General features: G+C 35.9%; 1 protein-coding gene across 7 annotated transcripts in view; it reads left to right on the top strand.

The window, feature by feature from the left end:
- Nucleotides 1–19,342, top strand: part of LOC140717136 (neuron navigator 1-like) — a 679,346-nt gene extending 660,004 nt beyond the window's left edge. For all 7 annotated transcript variants that reach the window (XM_073030393.1, XM_073030394.1, XM_073030395.1 and 4 more), the window contains 2 exons: nt 674–871; nt 7,180–19,342. In XM_073030393.1, coding sequence (XP_072886494.1) covers nt 674–871; nt 7,180–7,275 — 294 coding nt within the window. In that variant the 3' untranslated portion in view covers nt 7,276–19,342. The remainder of the gene's footprint in view (nt 1–673; nt 872–7,179) is intronic.
- The last annotated feature ends 281 nt before the right edge of the window (nt 19,343–19,623 follow it).

Genomic DNA, 19,623 nt, shown 5'->3' with positions numbered 1-19,623 from the left:
GGAAACAACCTTCCTGCCTCTATCTTATCTATCCCTTTCATGATTTTATATGTTTCTATAAGATCTCCTCTCATTCATCTAAATTTCAGTGTGTACAGTCCCAGGCGACTCAAGCTGTCCTCATAGTCTAACCCCTTCATCTGTGGAATCAATCTGGTGAACCTCCTCCGCACTGCTTTAAGCCAGTAAATGTTTCACTTTAGACACATTCTTTGTTGAGACTCAGAATTAATGTCACCTTAAGGATGTACATGCTTTACAAATAACAAATGATCATCTTTACTTAACAATAGGTTATTATGGACTGAAATAGGGAATAGAAAACTAAAGCTGTGGGCAATTAAAACATGGCAGCGAAAAAAACTTTGAAATTATGTTAAACAAGCTGTTCTCCTATCAGACACTTCACCGAATCAGATCAATCAGACTCTGACATTTCACTCAGTGAGATCTAAGCTTACAGCTGGAGAGAAAAATTACATGCATTCAACAGAATTTAAATAAACCTCTGCTTCAGAAAAGGAACATAATACGTAGATATTTTCTCCTGAATCAAAACGAAAAGTAGAATTGGTCTTAGAAAAACATCTTTGAATTCCCTATGTTTTCAGAACATCTCCTGAGCAATTGGATACAATAATTACAATGCCTTTTTTTCCCAATGTTATCTTAGACCTATGGAAGGAAAGCTGTGTGGGAAGACCCTGCTAAGTGGGTGCAGGATACTCTACCTTGGTCAAATGCTTCGCAGGACCGCTCCAAGATCTTCCATTTGCCTCCTCCAAGTATAGGATCACATGTTACAGGACCTCCCGCAGATGAGAGGAAGATCAAAGAGACAGCCCCTGCTTCAATTGAATCCGATCCACTTGTAAGCATATCAGCTTTGCTTTATTAATTATTGGCGCTGAGATTTGGAATTTTACGAACTTCAACAGGAAAGTAAGCATGGATATCAAATATTGAAATAGCACTTTATACTTGTGACTACTTTTGCTGGTGAATTAATAAAATATAAATAGGAATTGATCAAGAAGAATCCATATTTTAACTGAAAGAACTTATGTTCTTTGAATAATTCCTTAAAATTTATAAGGTTCCTCTACAGAAACAAAATTGGTTGATTACATCTCAATTTTTCATTTCATTTGAAATGCAGCACTTTCAGCAATATATCATTACCTATCAATTACACTTGAATATCAATTATGAACAACAAATGCTGGAAACACTCAGCAGGTCAGGTAACAGCTATGGAAAGGCAACATTTACTGAATCAGGCTGAAGATGAGTTTCACCCTGAGTTCAGATTTAACCCATCGAGACTAATGAATTATCTTTGGCCTAATATGTCAACATTGTTTCCCATTTCTACAGCTGTTTGATCTGATGAGTTTGCAGTATTTTCTGCTTTTATTTCAGATTTCCAGCATCTGGGTGAGTTTCACACTGAATTGCCTGATCAGCATCTGCTCAGGACTATTTAGAGAAAGTGTCCAACTTGCTGAACTAGGTCAAGAATACAGAAAAATGTTCACCTTCTATACCTGATTGTTTGCAAAAATTGTTTGAAGAACCACTTATAAGCTGGAAATTAATCTAGTTCTAACTTTATCAGATACCTGGAAAAACCCAAAACAAAGCTACAGGGTTCTAATGAACATATTGGAATGGGCATGCAATGGTAACAACAAGTTTAATTGAGCTATGACGAAGGAAACTGCCAGATAAAGGCTACCTTGTAGAGGATTACAATTTTTCCCCTTGAAAAGTGCTTAATAATGGATCTCAGCCTGAAACTTCTTATTCCCCTCCAGAGATGTTGCCTGACTTGTTGAGTTTCCCCGGCATTTTGTGTGTGTTGCGTTCCGCAGTTTGGACTTCTCTGATCTTAAGTTCTAGCATTACCCTCTCCACCATCTGAATTCCTTGCTAGAAGAGCATCTACCCAGAATATCCTTCCCCACACTCTCCTTCATGTTACAGTGTAATCAGCGGCAATTGGATTTTCAGTGCCTGACTGTGTCCCACCTTTCACCTCCCTATCTATCTCATAGTCTATGATTTAAAAATTGGACTTCCACACGTTGATTCAGTATTAACTCTGGTAAGGTCAAGTTAAAATTAGGAGTACACAGCACATTCACACTAGAGAGAAAAGGGAGGTTGTAGCTGGGCCATTATTTTGCAAGGATTGGCAATCTTTTTTGAGCAGACGGGTGATGACAGCTGGTTTGAAAGAGCGGGGTACAAAATACCAGAAGGATGACATCAGCCTACATAGGGGTCAGAAAGGGAATAACTTAGAATAAATAGCATCCAGAGGTGAGTTATGAGAGCAAGAGTAATGATTTGTGAATGACTTGTCAGCTGAACTCCCACAACCTACAAATTCCTCTGAATATTTTTAGAATTATGGTGATTTCTCAATATGCATATAGTCTTGATATTTATGTACATCAGAGTTTTTCTTACCTCCACGTTTGGGTTCCGATATTGCCAGCGCACGTCGTGACATTTATGTGTATTGTTTGGGGAGCAATAACAGACATTCTATTCTATGTGATTGAACTGGGAATTGTTCCTTTAATAGACAAGAAATGAGATTACAATGGGTTGCATCGAGTATTAACTGCATATCCCCAAGATGGTAATTCTTGTTTTAATCCTTAAAATGACTTTCAAGAGAAACAGTTTGCTTGTTTGTGTCTATAATATACCTCTTCAGTTACAGTTCTGTAAGGTAACAATATAGAAAAGAGCCATTGAGCACCTCAGCACAGAACAGGCCCCTCAGCCCATCTAGTGCATGCTGAACTATTATTCTGCCTAATTCCATAAACCTGCACCTGGACAATGGCCATCCCCATCTATGTACGTATCCAAACTTCTCTTAAATGTTGCAGCTGAACTTGCACACTCCACTTCTGCTAGTAGCTCGTTCCACACTCACAAAGCCCTCTGAGTGAAGAAGATCTCCCTCAGGTTCCCCTTAAATATTTCACCTTTCACACTTAACCTAGTCTTACAAAACATCAGTGGAAAAAGCCTGCTTGCATTTACCCTATCTATAAGCCTCATAATTTTGTATACCTCTATCAAATCTCCTTGCGCTCCAGAGGAAAGAAAAAGTCCAAATCTATTCAATCTTTCCTGATAACTCAGGTCTTCAAGTCTCAGCAACAAATTTGTAAAATTTCACTGTACTCTTTCAATCTTATTGATATCTTTCCTATAGGTAGGTGACCAGAACTGCACTCAGTACTCCAAATTTGGCCTTACCAACATCTTATACAATGTCAATGTAACATTCCAACTCCTGTGCTCAGAGTACTCTCATTTATGAAAGCCATTGTGCCAAAAAAACTCTCTCTATGACCTTATTTACCCATGACATCACATTCAAGAAAGTATGGATCTGTATTCTTGATCTCTTTGTTTTACTGCTGTCCTCAGTGTCCTATCATTAAGTGCCATTTTTTCCAGAGACCACTACAGTCTTTGATAATCTTCCTCACTGCCCAATCTTGGCGTCGTCTGCAAACTTATTGATACAGTTTACCACATTAGGATCCAGATCATTGATGTAGATGAAGAATGGTAATGAACCCAGCACCAATTCCTGAGGCACACCACCGGTTAGAGGCCTCCAGTCAGAGTGTCAACTATCTACAACTCTCTAGCTTCTCCCGCAAAACCAATATTGCATCCAATTTCCTACCTCAATCTGAGCGCCAAGTAATTGGACCTTCTTGACCAGCCCCCCATGAGAACTTTGACTAAGGCTTTGCTAAAGTCCATGTAGTCAACATCTACTGACTTTCCTTCATCAGCTTTCCTACTAACCTCCTCAAAAAGCTCTATATGATCGGTTAGACATGACCTACCATGCCATTAAGCTGTGTTGGCTATCCATAATCACATCCTGTTTATCCAGCTACTTATATCCTGCCTTTTAGAATGCCTTCCAGTAATTTATCCACTACTCACGTCAGGCTCCCTAACCTATAATTTCTTGGTTTACTTTTAGAGCCTTTCTAGAACAATGAAACACTATTAGTTGTCGTCCAATTCTCTGGCATTGCACCCATGGTTAAATTTATTTTAATACCTCTGCCAGGGTCTCTGCAATAGTTTGTATCTAATAAGTTTGGCATTCACTATAATATAAGAGGCTCTTATTTATCCTTGACACAGAACACGGTCTGCAATGAGTACCCAGTCCTCGGGGCTGACTTGCAATAAATTCTAAACCTTCCTGAAGAAATCCAGACCACTACCCTTTCTGAGTCTCTCCTGGGAAGCTCTGCACAGCTCTGTAATTTAATCACATGGTGGAGTTTGAGGGTCATCAGCACAAATTCCTCTTATGTAAAGTGGGGAAAAGACATTGACAGCTGGCTGACTCATGATCCCAATAGTCCTCAAAATGGTCAAATGTACTGCACAAAAGTCTTAGGCACATGTAAAGAACTATAAAGCAAAGATGCTTTCAAAAATAATAAGTTTCTAAATATCAAAATAAGTTACTATAAAGAGCAGTATACAGTAAAAAAAAACTAAAGTCAACTTTATTGTCATTTAACAAAATGCATGTATACGATCAAACGAAATATTTCTCCAAACCAGGATGTACAATAACTTAGGAAAGTATTGATAAAATCTACAGATGAATTACATATAAGTAAACAAAGTAAAGTGCATGAATTAAATATTGTAAAGTACAAACCAGATTAACCAGTGAAATTTCAAATGCAATGTGGCAGGGAGTTCAGAAGCCTAAAAGCCTAATGGAAAAAACTGTTTCCCATCCTGACCATTCTTATCTTTATGCATCGAAGTCTCCTGCCTGATAGTAGAAAGCCAGAGAGGATGCTGGATGGATGGGTGGGATTCTTGATAAAACTAAGGGCCCTGTGTACTCAGCATTCCTGATAAATGTCCCGGATCGATGGTAGGGAGACCCCTATGATTCTCTCAGTCGTTCTCACAATCCTTTGTAGGGACTTCCAGTCTGATGCTCAGCTGCTCCCATTTCAGATGGAGAGGGACATCAGATCAATATTTGGTGTGACCCTTTAAAACTGCATTAATTCTCTTAGGTACACTGTCATGCAGTTTTATAAGAAAACTGGCTGGTAGGTTGGAGAAGTTACCACAGTTCTGCAGACTTTGGCTGTCTTGCTTGCTTCTGTCTCTCCAGGTAATCCCAGACAGCCTCAGTGATGCTGAGGTCAGGGCTCTGTGGAGGCCATACCATCTGAAACCACATAAAAAGACTTTTTGCACAGTAGTATACTTCAAATACACGCATGCTTCAAGATTTCAAAAGGATATCTTAACTTATTAAAAACACTGAAGTATTAAGTTAAAATAGACCTTAAGACATATAAAAACAATTTGAAAGTAAATAAACTGAGCCAATACTTAACCAAAGGCCACTGCAATCATTTTTTCCAGTGAGGTTAACAGTGACATACTCAGTGCACCAGGCTCCAGTGATTGCAGGCTGTTTGTGAGAAATCACTGCAACTTCACCTTACCACACTGAACTCAATGAATACTCCAGTAATGTAGTGTAATGGCAAAACACTGATTACAACTTTGGGAATTTTGCCTTTATATGATAATGGTGGAGTTACTGACAGTTTAGCTGTTCCACTAACATTTCCATACAAAATCCATACACGGCCTCTCTCTGTATCATGACTCTGGCTGTCGTATGTAACAATTTCAAATTGTTTAGTTAACTGAAGAGGCATCCAGGCCTTGAAATTACTGCAGCTTTAACTACTTGATATGGTAATGCTCAAATGTGTGATTATTTGATTCTGTTCACTAAAGCTTGTTTCACATACTGAATGCTAGAGTCACTGTCAGTTTTGAACAACTGTGCTGTTATTACACATGAAAACCTAGTGAAGCTCAAAACAAGAGGCAATATTGAGATCCTCCAGTTAATTAATGTTCATTCTTTTATAAAGGTCTCTTATGTTGCAAGAATAAATAATTGCTGTTGCGGTCCTTGTAGATCCAAGTTATATATCAGTCACCGGAACTAATTTGTTCTTTTTAAAGAACCCCAGAGAAATTTGCTTAATTGTTATTATTGGTGATCACAGTATGGTGACTGAAGTTGAATGAGCTGTGAGACCTCATCCCATTATTGGGATGCTGTTCTTTATTCCTTATTAATGTCACAGGAAAAAATTCTACAATGTCTTCATAATTACTTGCCATTTACAATATATTTGTTTCAGGGAGACATGATGCTCTAAATTATACTAATAATTGCTCATCATTTCAAAAACTACAAATTCTAAAAGCATTGAATTTTATAGGCAGAGGTTTCTTTTTGTTTAGTCTAGCAGTTCCAGTGTTGTTCAGCGGGAATTTGCCAAACCAGTTTAATGGATGGTTGAAAATCAGTTACAAATTACATCTAACATTAGAGTAGCAGAATTCGCTTCCAAGCTTTGCACTAGAAGTGCTCCCCACCCAGAAAACTGCCCAGACCTTTAGGTCAATTTAAGCTCCCTGCCAAGCTTCTCCTAATTATGTCTGCTTGTGATCATTTGTGGAAGCACTTCCAATTCGGCTCTATTTTTCTGTGCAAGGACACCAAAGGCTCACCTCGTTTATTGATGAGGGGTCATTTACTGATGTTTAATTTCTTTTTTAAGTATATGCATAGAAAAAGACTGTTGAATGGCTATACAAATATTAACAGGCTTTATGTAACTTTTAAAGTCATTTTGGTTATTTTAAATCTAGAGAGCCAGTTTATACAGGAAGACCTGGAATTTCCTGCCACTGGCGGGCCAACTACACTCATTACTTCCCTATCTCCTACGTCCATGCTTAACTGCGACAAATCTAGGGGCAACTTAGGGATAATCACAAAGAACCCTCTCTCACTTCAGTGATTAATGTAACAGATCTGGTTCTGTAAAACTGTTAAAATCTTAGATAACTCTGTTCCCTGAGTATGGTAACTTGTTTGGCTCCCTCACACAAACTCATCTGCCCTTAAAAATTTTCTGCAAATATTTTATTTAACAGACTATTCTAGCAAAACCAATATCAAAGATATAATACGAACTGTTACCTTGCTCCAATTAGCACAGTCAAACGTACAATAATTCGATGTTAAATGTTTCTTCTCTTGTGTATTGACAGATGAATATGCTACTGAGGCTTCAGGAGGCAGCCAATTACACCCAAAGTTGTGAAGGAGACAATGTTTTGGAATCATCTTTGCAATCAACACATTGAAGGAAAGCAAAGCAAGGAATATGGGAGCCATCTTGTTTTTAATCATGTCATTACTACATTTTGAATATTGTAGTCCTGAAACAGATGTATATTCTGTGATAGACATAGTTAGGTAGGGGGCTAAATTAATTGATGGGTAAAATTGTAGGCCCAAAATCTTATGTAAGTTAACTGTGATCATTTATTGTAAATCATATCGCCTAGCCATCTGGAAGGAAAAATACCATCTAACTCTATGGACTTTTAATGCTGTGTTTGTACCTTATAATTCAATCTTCAAAAGTGCATGGCAATCATTTAAGCAGAAACAAATAATATTTTAGTAAGCTTTATTAAGGTTAACTCCGAATTTACAACTCAAATAATTATAGGAGCCATCGCTGTTCCACTACTGCTATCATCTCAGATGTCACACTGGTGCTGACTGGAGGACTTCTCCACCAAACTTTGCAGTTAATAGTGTTTAAAACCTCATTAGTCCGCACAATTTGTGTGCACAAAAGCACAGCTGAAATGTGAATCATAGTGAAACCACTAAAACAGGAGTTTATTACTTCCCAAGTGCTAAAATGGTGCACATTGTAATTGAAAGATTTTTGTATCCTGAATTTAAAACTGATATGTTTTATGACTTCTGCTTTCATTAATCAATAATATGTATTACAGGAACCCTTTAAGTACTTGTTTTTCTTTTACTTCTTCAAACATAAAAAGGCTTTTTGATCAAGGGCAGCTGAGGGAGGGGGTGAACGTACATTATAGAAACAAAATTCTTAACCTCAGGAACAAATTATTTTCCCTTCTTCAACATCTCAACTTAAGTTAAATAGTTTCATAAGATCCCCTGCACTGAAACTATTAACAAGAAGCTAAAGCAACACACACAAAATGCTGATGGAATGCAGCAGGCCAGGCAGACTAAGGAATTAGTCCTGACGAAGGGTCTCGGCCCAAAATGTCGACAGCGCTTCTCCCTATAGATGCTGCCTGGCCTGCTGCGTCCCACCAGCATTTTGTGTGGGTTGCTTGAATTTCCAGCATCTGCAGATTTCCTCGTCTTTAACAAGAAGCTAAACTAACTTTTCCAGAAATCACCTAATAGAACAAACTTGTAACTAGCAGCTAAAATTTACAACAATCTGAATTTTTAGCCCTGCTAAGTATTATCTGTTTTGGGGCATATACCTTGTGTCTCAATAGATATTCTGGTACTTTGTTATGTACCAGAGTACCCATAATCTGAGAAACACAAAATAGGCACTGCTTATATTGTCTGTGACTGTGGCCCCTCCCTTCCCCACCTCCAATCTTATCACTGTAACATTTAGTTTTTGATTCATCTTTCACCTCTACAAATATTTTTTGCACTGGTTAATTGTAAACTTTAATGACGTAACTAAAGCACCGATAACTTCCAAGCTCTTGTACTTTATATTCTTGAACACAGTTGTTGCTCTTAATCAAATTATTTAAATGGAATCATAGAGCACTGAAACACAGAACCAGACCCTTTGCCCCCATTTAGTCCATGCCCAACCGTTATTCTGCCTACTCCCATCAACTTGCATCTGGACCACAGCCCTTGTATCCGTGCACTTACCTCAAATGTTCTCTTAAATGCTGAAATCAAAACCACAGCCACCACTTCCTCTGGCAACTCGTTCCACGCTGAGTGAAGAAGTTCCCGCTCAGGTTCCCATCAAAATTTTCAACTTTCGCCCTAGCCTCTCATTCCAGTCTCACCCAACCAGAGACTATAAATTACTTTTATTACTAAAAATACTTAAATTTTTCTTTGACACTTATGTATAACTTTTACTCCGGAGAATCAGTATGCAGTTTCCTTCAAGGTCAGCAGTCAATCTAACTTAGTTGTGACTGCTCCTTCACCAAAGAGTTGAAGCTGTTCATGAACGTTTATCATTTGGGATATCTGCATATAAAAGTAAGTCATATGTTTCACTATACTTCCAACAAAAATATAGCATCAGGGCCAAACATTTTAAACTGTAGTGCATTAAATAGGTACAAAAAATGATCTAATAATACACCTCATAATCTAAATGCAATAAATTCTTAACTGTGCAGTTCAAGGATGTCAACATGACTAAGGAAATTCGATTCTACAGTACGTCATTTTGCCTCATTCTTGTAAATATTCTACCATCCACTGTGGATATTGCTCAAGGTGGTTAATTTTTAAGTAGAGTAGTTCCAAAGCACTGTTGATATATAAATTCTAATGCTATGACTTGAATACATGAAAACTAAAATCATAATCTGAGGTACCTTACTTAAAACATTTAATTTCACAATTTAATGTTCTACTCAGAAAAATCCTGCCAGTTGGAAAACTGTCAGTATTTTCAGATCTGTTCTCTACATATACGCTATATACATAACATATATAAGTTTATTCTGACCAAAGGTAAGTTAACAGGGGCACCCATTTACAATGAGAGGTCTAAGAATTATTCAAAAAATATTCACCTCAAAATTGATCTCTAGTGGTTTACACTATATATAATATATGGTAACTGCTGTGCATTCTACTCTGCTTTGGCAGTTCGGCTTCATTGAATAACTAAACAAAATTTCAGAAGCACGTAGAATCTATGACTGCTATAATACAGCACAGCGGCTACAAACCAGAGATGAATTCCTAAAATTTCTATATTTCATGATACTCGAGGAATTTTGTGATGGCTTTTTTTCTTTTACTTAAGCATCGGTAATGTATTGCCCTAAAGCTTTCTCTATGAGCAAGTTTTTCACCCATCTTTCTTAATAATCGCCTCCTTGTGACCCCAAATCCCATTTGGAAGAATTTTACGACAACAGTTGTTAAAGAGTTGCTTTATACAATTACTAATACAATAACAATGTATAAAATACAAGCAAAATTTTATATTTTTAAAGTAAATGATGCAATTTAGAAACTAGAAATCCAAGTTAATGTGACAAGTTAAAATAATGTCCAAGGCTGCTATTTAGAAGTAGTACATTGACAAAGATTTTTTTTGATAGTATAATATTACATGTTCTTCAGCAAGATGGTAAATAATCGGCCTTTGCATACTGTACCTTGCAGGAAAATAGGAATATTCTTTGCATTGTCCTATATTGTTCAGCAGATGGATTCATGAACCTTTCATACTGCGACAAATTACTGGCTTTTAAATTTTTAAGTATACTTAGTGCAGTTATTGGAGACAGGCTTCATTAATACAAATGATTGTTGAAAATTTCACACTTCCAAAGTGTGATGATAGTTCAGCTTTGAGCTAAATTAGTCCTTTCTAGGAAGAAAATAACAAACTCCAGCTCCACGGTCTAGAGAATTTTACAATGAACTGTTTTTCTATTATGTTGATAGGAATAGGGAAGTGCTGCCCCCTGTCCCTACTGCTGTGATTTCCAGTCATGATGTCACTGTAATAAGAAATTCTAGTGACTAACTTTCCGTAATATCTAGGCTACAGTTATTATGCATAACTATCAGTTGCCTGTGCAGCAGAATTTTTAAAAAATTCTTGTTTCCAGTTGTATTAAATTAGATGAAAAGTACTATATATTTTCTATACAAAATGACTCTGTTACACCATTGCAAATCAGCGTCAATGTATATCCTTGAGGTCTTGTTTAGAATTATGTGACAACTCAGCAGGATGTGTTTTATCCTTTATCAAAGGTCTTCATCCCTGCAATATTTTATCATTGTATTCAAATTGGAACTCACTTCAAAAAAGTCACAATATGTTAGTCTCATTTGCTAAAATATAGTACTTAAAGGGTTCTGTAACCAAAAGCACAAGATTTAACATAAACTAACATGGACTGCTGACCATTTTCCATACAAATTATTGTTTGCAGTGTGCTTTGAATAATCTTTGTTCCAAGCAATGTGTACCAATATTATTGGACTGCATTAAGAGTAATTCCCATTATTTGCTTCAAAGGTACTGTGGGTTGGGATCACCAAGTGTCAGCTACATACTCAAAGGAGAGTTTCAACTCGGGCTGCAGCTGGTCTGAAACTAATAACTGGAAGGTTTCTCAGGTTTTATTTCCAGCTATTATTTACTCACCCATCTTCATCTGTGCAATAATGCCTCAAAGTAAAAATTTCTTCAGACATAATGTATTGGATTACTTAGAGAAGCATAGCTGAGATGGATTTCTCTAGTTTAAATATATAGACAACTAGGACTTCAAGAAAAGATAATTAAACAAAAACAATGAGTTACACCTTTCCATGGGGTGGGCAGCATTTTACTATTTCATTTCTTGGGATTTACGTAGCCCATTTCTGACAAAGATAATGGAACTTTATGCCAGCAGTTACATACCAGACTAATGTAAAATTAACTTTGATAAATGCTTATTTGATATCAAAGTTTGATAAGTCTAATTCATAAAACTTCTAATGGTTCAGCAGAAAATTGCCTTCTAATTGGCAAACCCAATGAATGAACAAGTGACATGGAAATAAACCAATGCGCCCAAATATTACTTAAGGATTTCTTTGGCAAAATGCCTGACTACTTGCTACTGATGCGTAGTTTAAATATTTAAAAAAATAACAAAAATCCTATTATAAAGTACAGCTTTGTTAGTGGTATTAGCAGTTTGCAGTATACCCATCTTAAACAATGTCAGAAAATAAAAATTAACACATCAGATTTCTGTGCCTTGAAATTCATCCCTGGTCAGTAATAGTGTCAGCACTTGGTTCTCTGTCCCCAAACTTAATTCCATCCACTTCCACGGTTTACATTTCAGAAGCAAGAGTAGAACATGTTAGAGTAGTTGTGTAATGCTTTTAACATCATTGACAAGGATGACTTTGCAGGCTATAGGCTTTTGCATGCTTTTTGGTTTTTTTCAGATTTTTAAATTTTTTTTTCAGATATCAACAGTATCAGGTTATTCCCGCTCTTTGGCTCAACCACTTAAAACAAAGCCCAGTGTAACAAAGATGAAATATTCTCTGATGAGAAATTAAGTGGGATTCAAATTGAGTATAATAGATATTCCTAAAGGTGTAGCTGCTTCACCATTTTGTTTTAATATTTACCCTCACAGGTAATTATTATTCTAACCTTATTAGATCATTTTTCATAAGTTGCATGTGCTTTTATATTTCAACATTATGCTCCCCTTTATAGAGCTGGAACTTACATCCCCCGTAGGATGGGAAGTCGTTAATCTAGCTTCCTTTGCCTAACAGAAATGAACGGAGCACTGAAATTTAACCTGGTACTGTCACTTCGAGAAATGGGCCTCACAAATACATAGACAGCTCAGAGGACAGTCCTTTAAAAACTAGGACACATATTTCATGGGTTTAATTTTGGCTCCCCTCTTGTGTGAGTGTAGTTTATTTTTATTGATTGCTTTAGATCTCATTGGTTCTCAGTAACATTCCATGACATTCCATTACCATTTGGTCAAGCTTCAAGCAGACTGGCTAGCATGTGTGAAATACTTGCAGTTTAAGCAAATAATAGGAGTGTTTGTGTATTTTTAAAATACACATAGGCGGTTGGCAGTAAAATCCAAATGTAACATCTTTATTCCAAAAATGCTTTTTTCAATGTGTCTAGTGAGGGGAAACCATCTATTTAAGTTATTTTTGCTGCAGCAGTAGAATGGTGCAAATTTCTGTAAAGAACTGGATATTAGAATATAATAGATACTATTTAGTGTCTTAAGGTTTGCTTCATTGTCTTAAAATGGCTCGTTGATGCTGAAACTACAACTTCAGAATCAGAATAGTTAAAACACAAGTTCTAAGCCTTTCTATCTGAATATGAAAAATGAAGTTAAGGACAAATGCAACCATAAAGCAATATATCCTAAATTATTAGTCTCAAACTTTTGCCAGATCTAGTAACCTATTAGATGAATAATGCATTAATATTTTGTGTTCAAGTATGTTCTGTATTTACAGCGATGCTCATCAGGCAGGATCAAGTAACATTGAAAATATTAAAGTTGTTCTTAAATCATTCAAATATCCAAAACCAATGAATACATATGATCAAAAACAGATATATTCAATCTTTTGTTGAATTGAAAACAAAATCTGTAGATGGTGGACATCTGAAATAAAAACAGAAGCTGCTAGGATGTCTCATCAGATCAGAAAATAGAGTTAGTGTTTCAAGTGAGAACAATAAAAGACTTGAAGCATTAACATTATTTATGTCTCAGCAAATGTTGGCTGACCTGATGTGCATTCCCTCAATTTTATGCTTTTGATAGTTTAACCACCCTCTGCCAGTTTAATTTTATTGCTAAAAAAATCTTTTCTTTTAAACAAGTTCAACTCCTTTGAATTTAAATAACAGTGAATGAAATTTTATCGGTGATGCATTCTAGGTGGTTCGATGCCAGGTCTCTAAACAAGTTGCAATCCAGTCTCGTTTGTCATTTTTATTTAGGTTCACCCAATGGGGAAAGTTTATCAAATTGCAAGCAGCTTGTCATCAGAGGGAAATAGAAAAATGTAGATCTCTTTATGCAGCATTTTTGTGTACCTGCTGGAAATTTAACTGAGGCACAATACTGTTCTGCAAGTACACCTGACCAAATACAAAGAATAAGTCTGGAGCACTGTCAGGGACAATTATTTAAACAAAATACAAATTTGGAGGTAAGGCAGGAGAAAATCAACAATTGTAATTTCTTGTAATGTAATTGACATGCTCCAAGAGGTTTACTCTAATACAGACTAAATTGAATTAGGTATGATAAAAAATGCTGAGATCAAACATCTTATTTTTATATTTTATTTCTGGGATATTCAAATGAGAATTAGCACAAACCATAGGTTATCAACGTATGGTTTAAAAAATTAAACTGCAAGTTTATTACAGACGCTGGCCTAAGTCAAGATTTTTTATCAGTGTTATTTCATATATGCATGAAGGATGTTATCTGCCTTTTTGCTAAATGGTTCTGTTTCCTCTGAACCTCAAGAGTTGCCCGAACTGCAGTATATTCCCAGCATCTTTTGTTTACAGTCCTTTACTTTCATGAGAGGATGTGTGTTTAAAGTAAGGAATGAGAAGGTTGGAGGCAATCTGTAGATTTTGTTTTCACCCTGACAGTGGTTCCAATCTGGATCGCATTGCCTGAGGAGATCGTAGAACCAGGTGCTCCCACAATATTTGGATGAACATTGGAATCATGAACCTTAGAAGCCTATAGACCACATGCTGGTAAACAGGATTTGTATAGATGGGTTCTTGATGGTCAACATGGTCATGATGGGCAGTAGGGACTCCTTGACTAAGCACAGAGAACTAAAATTGTGTAAATAAGACAAAGATTGAAATCTGCTGTGAACTGCAAACCCAAATCTCCAGCTAGCATAGATAGATAGATACTTTATTCATCCCCATGGGGAAATTCAACTTTTTTTCCAATGTCCCATACACTTGTTGTAGCAAAACTAATTACATACAATACTTAACTCAGTAAAAAATATGATATGCATCTAAATCACTATCTCAAAAAGCATTAATAATAGCTTTTAAAAAGTTCTTAAGTCCTGGCGGTAGAATTGTAAAGCCTAATGGCATTGGGGAGTATTGACCTCTTCATCCTGTCTGAGGAGCATTGTATCGATAGTAACCTGTCGCTGAAACTGCTTCTCTGTCTCTGGATGGTGCTATGTAGAGGATGTTCAGAGTTATCCATAATTGACCGTAGCCTACTCAGCGCCCTTCGCTCAGCTACCAGATACATGCTAGAAAATAATTGAAATGGTTTCTGATTACGTTCTGCTATGCTCATTGTTATCTAAGATACGTCTCCTTGTCACATGAGGGAGTCCAGTCAGTAATTTTGTCATAAAGGGAGTCAATGATTTTATTGTAAAGGGAGTCCAGACAATAATTTTTAGATTCCTTGTAATAGGACAAGGAATGGAGAATGTAGATGTAAAATGTGATTGTTGTTTATTATGTTGTTGGTTATCATTACCTTGGGCAGCAATGTGATAAATTCATGCAGCACTAGCTTAATAGTTCACTTCTAGAAAGGCAAAGTGCAACAGAATTCTACAATCCTTAAATCAACCATATTGGAGGTCATCTATTCCTTTAATTCCAGAGCTTAAGTATAAGTCTTTGGAGTTGGGGTAGGAGACCTTCTGTTGCTATCCATCTGTCGCTCACGTGAAAGCCAAGCGATTACAGTTGAGTAGGTTCTGGGGATTTGAGTATTCTCACTTACAAAGTTTTGTGAATTATGGGATTTGATTTGAGAGATTGTTGTTGCTCCTTTAATTAATTTTAAAGGGTTATATAGCCTACTGAATTTTTATCCCAACTTTTACTTAAATTTGCACAGATGGATGATTAAGGCGTCAGCAATCTCATATCGGAACATCAATGCTTAGAAATAAGACCCCTTTGCACAAATTATACATTATAACCATTTTAGATATGGTTTAAAGCAGTGGCAGCCACTTCTAGCCCATTAGAAAATTGAATCAGGCATTCCCAGTCCTGTTGCATCCCTAGAAAGGCTTACATTTCTGCCTTGCCTACAGAAATTGCATTAATGATGCATTGCATAAAACATTTACTTATAGTACATGTTAAAGCAAGGAGCAAGTCCCACAGCAGGCCCAAGTCTTCACTGCTGTGTATATCTGTTATATTATTGCTGTGTCTCTGGGTTATGCTCCATATCATGGTTAATAACCTTCCCTGATCAGTGAGTCTGCACATCTCCACGTTGCAGGACCACACACAGTACATGACTCAAATCTCTGAGAACAGTCACTGGGTGAGGAAGGCCCAGACGTCAATGACATCTGGAATATTCCACCATGTTATGGGAACCTTCAATGTCACTATACAATGGTTAAAGTAGAAAAAGTCCTTCATGCCCTATGTTTTACCACAGTAAATGACATGAATTTTATCGGTCTTTTTCTTTCCCTTAGTTTACAGTATTTCACATGATCCCAGACTAGCATGAATGCAAAACACAGCACTCATTCAGTACACCAGTTAAGGGTGTGTAACAGCAACTGAGTCTTCTTCCACAGCACAATGTGAATTGGATTGTGTGTAAGTTATCTGTGTCTTTAATGTGATTAGCTTTAATATATCGTGATTAGCTTGAGTTTTAAAAGTAAACCCAATATATTTTACTTCTGATATTACCAGTTGGGTTTTGCAGTTAGGGTTTTGCATTCTAAAGTATTCACTACCAACCCCACCAAATGAGAGAGCTGTGGTAATTTTCTGGCTATTAATTGAAGCATCCAGATGGCTGTGGAAGTGTTATCGAATTATATAAGAACACATTCAAGATGGAACAGTTCATTTTCCCCAGTCCCCCTGCCTGGTCCAGCATTCAGTAAGATCTTTAACATGATTGCCATTTTTCTGATTCCTCCAGCTAGAAAATGGCCATGAAAATGCCAGTTCTCTTTATAAATCTCAATTGACCTTCTGTGACTGGTCTAGCTTTACTGTGGCCTGTGTATTAGTTTTACATTCTTGTATATGCAATACGTTTGAACTAGTCAGTAACAGGAACTTCATATCCCACTTTTAAATTATCTATTATGAAGCATCACTAGTGTTAGAAATTGGGTTTCCACCTAGATAAATGTTGTAAAAAAGACTATTGGATGATCAATTTGGACAATGGTATTACTTCTCTTATTTTTAAATTTGTTTTCTTTGGTTGAGCCTACAGAGCCACATTTAAAACTTTTAGTGAGACATTAATAAAGTATAACTTTCCAACATAAACCTAAGGAATCAGATGCAGGTTTGCTAATAATTAACTTATTGAAGGTTTTTTTTAATTTTGAATGCATTCCAAAAGTTAGCTTTGAACTATTAAGGTGAAACATATCTGAACCAATTTATGATGTCATTTTCCAAATGAACTTTAAGCTACTTACAAAAGCAAAAAAAAAGTGCAGATTAAATGTTCACCATTGTGCCACACTTTTTAATTATACGAACGTATATTTGGTGCTTGTTCCTTCATGTAAATATATACTGCAGCAACCAAAAAAATCATCCTGGTCAACTGTGTAAATATGCAATGGAAAAACTCATTAACAACAGTCTAGATTTACCCTAAACTATTGTAAATGTTTTACTTACATTTCAGGTAATTGGAAACATTGTTTTTCCTCTCTTTCTCAAAATGCTACATTTTAATTCTAATCACATCATGTAAATGAAAATCAACCAATTATGTCTGTGGCAATTGTTAGAGTAGAGTTCTGGCGAGTACTTTCACTTTTTTTTCTTATTTTGTAACTTCCAACATCCAGAAAGTATCTGTGATATTTAAGGAGTGCACTTGCTTGATGCACTATAAATACTTCACATGTGAGCAGTTGTGGACCAGCAGGTGTTCCTTTTCTGGTTACGTATAAGAGTACAATAGCGCAAAAATTTAAAGAAAGCCGAAACCATATAAACGGTAACTATCTGTTAAGCATGATAATATGTCATGTCATCTTAATATTTTACTATTTAATTTTTTTAATGTTATTCAATGTAACTAGAAATGTTATTAATGAAGTTTGGCTTTAATTTCTCTTGGTTTTACTTTTATAATTCAAAATGGTTCTTTATACAAATGTAGAGGTGAACAGTTACCCTGACTTTATTATCAGGGTATTTGCACAGTTACTGGTTAAGTAATTAAAAAGAAACTGCTTTTTACAGTTTAGAATTTTTTACTGGTTTCTCTCGTGTCATGTTTTTCGAGTTGTAGGATATATTTGAAAAGGTTTTTTCTGTAAGTATAGAGTTTGGTACCACTTTCAGCCAAGCCTCTGTGATGATGTGCTTCTGATGGGTATTTCCAATATTGTGTGTGGATTAATGTGCTAAGCAGAAGCAGTGATTTATTGTAAGGGACTGTGCAACAATTTCTATTGGCTTTTTAAAAAGTTAGCTTCCTAAAGATTATTGACTACCTGTTTTATTAGACTTTCTGATAAATCACCTCTTTGGCAAACTCTTAAATCTTTTTACCAAACATCAAAAACAGTGAATTAATCAGTAGAGGCATTGCCCTTTGGTTTCAATGTATTGATAGATGGAATGGCAATTTTGATGGGATGATTTAAAGTCAGAATGTTATCACATGGTTATATATCCATTTGTTGATTGGAAGTATTGGCCAGGAAAATTAAAGACCCACGTAAATAAATAAGCTTAAACCAGCCAATTTCATTGGACATTGAAGCATTAGCAGAAAGAGTATTCAGTTTCTATGCAAGTTCTGCTGTATTTCCTCAGCCTTAAAATTATTAAAAACTTAAAATATTTAAAATTGACTAAAAATAATCAATAAACGTATTTATGTTAGACAATTGCAATTTCACATCCCATTTAAAAATTCATAAGTGTTGTCATTTTATCTATTAAAGTGATTAAAGAATAGTCTTCTTTCTGACATGGAAGTTGTATAATGGTTGAACCAGGCCTTGTGGAACAAATACCAAATTTAGAAGTGGTCACTAAATTTTAAACATTTGAAACCATAAGTAGGAATTAAATATGTTTCTCAATTGCATCTGTTCAAGATCATGCATTGATTCTTGTACATATGTCTTTTTATACCCTTACTAATGAAAACAGCCAATACAGATTGCTGAATAGTCTTGTTTATATGCCATAAAGTTGGATTGTTAGGATTTAAAAGCATTAACATTAAAATGTTTACTAAACTGTGAAGTCATAGACCCCCATGTTAGCATGTTATTATGTTTGCCTAGGTGCTCTGTTCTCAGTTACTTTTTATGAACAAGTTTTGCAAAGCAGTTCTTTGTAAACTCGCTTTATATTTTGTACATTATAATGTATACAATGTAAATACGCAATGTCAGCGACAGCAATCATTTAAAGTGTCTGTAGTCTTTCAAAGAAACTAATGGATTCTATTCTTTATTGCCAGAGTAACCGATCAGTTGCCTGTGCTCTTGGCTCAATACCAACCTGAAGCATGTTTCTACGGCAACAGAATTATCATCTGTCTAACTTTCTGTCCATTAAAGTGATGCTACATATTTGTCAGTTATTTTTGTTAATGTCTAATGGGTCATGAGTACAGATTGTCTTGTTTATATAGCAGAAGCTAATGTGTGGTCAGTGTGGAGATCAATAGGGGCACACAGTGTAATGATACATTACTGCATGTGTAAATGCTTTTTGCTGATCTGCATATTTAGCATCTAAGTATTAATGCAGTTAGCAATAGTACAAAAACACTTGATAGTTAATGTCTTATGAAGACATTACTAATAACAATGATAAAAGTCTTGAAAATGCTGAAGTGTTTCAAGGCAGG

The sequence above is a fragment of the Hemitrygon akajei genome, chromosome 27 (assembly GCF_048418815.1).
Source record: "Hemitrygon akajei chromosome 27, sHemAka1.3, whole genome shotgun sequence".
Classification (NCBI taxonomy): domain Eukaryota; kingdom Metazoa; phylum Chordata; class Chondrichthyes; order Myliobatiformes; family Dasyatidae; genus Hemitrygon; species Hemitrygon akajei.
The sequence above is the reverse complement of the archived record's forward strand: the minus strand, read 5'-3'. Positions and strand labels throughout refer to the sequence as shown.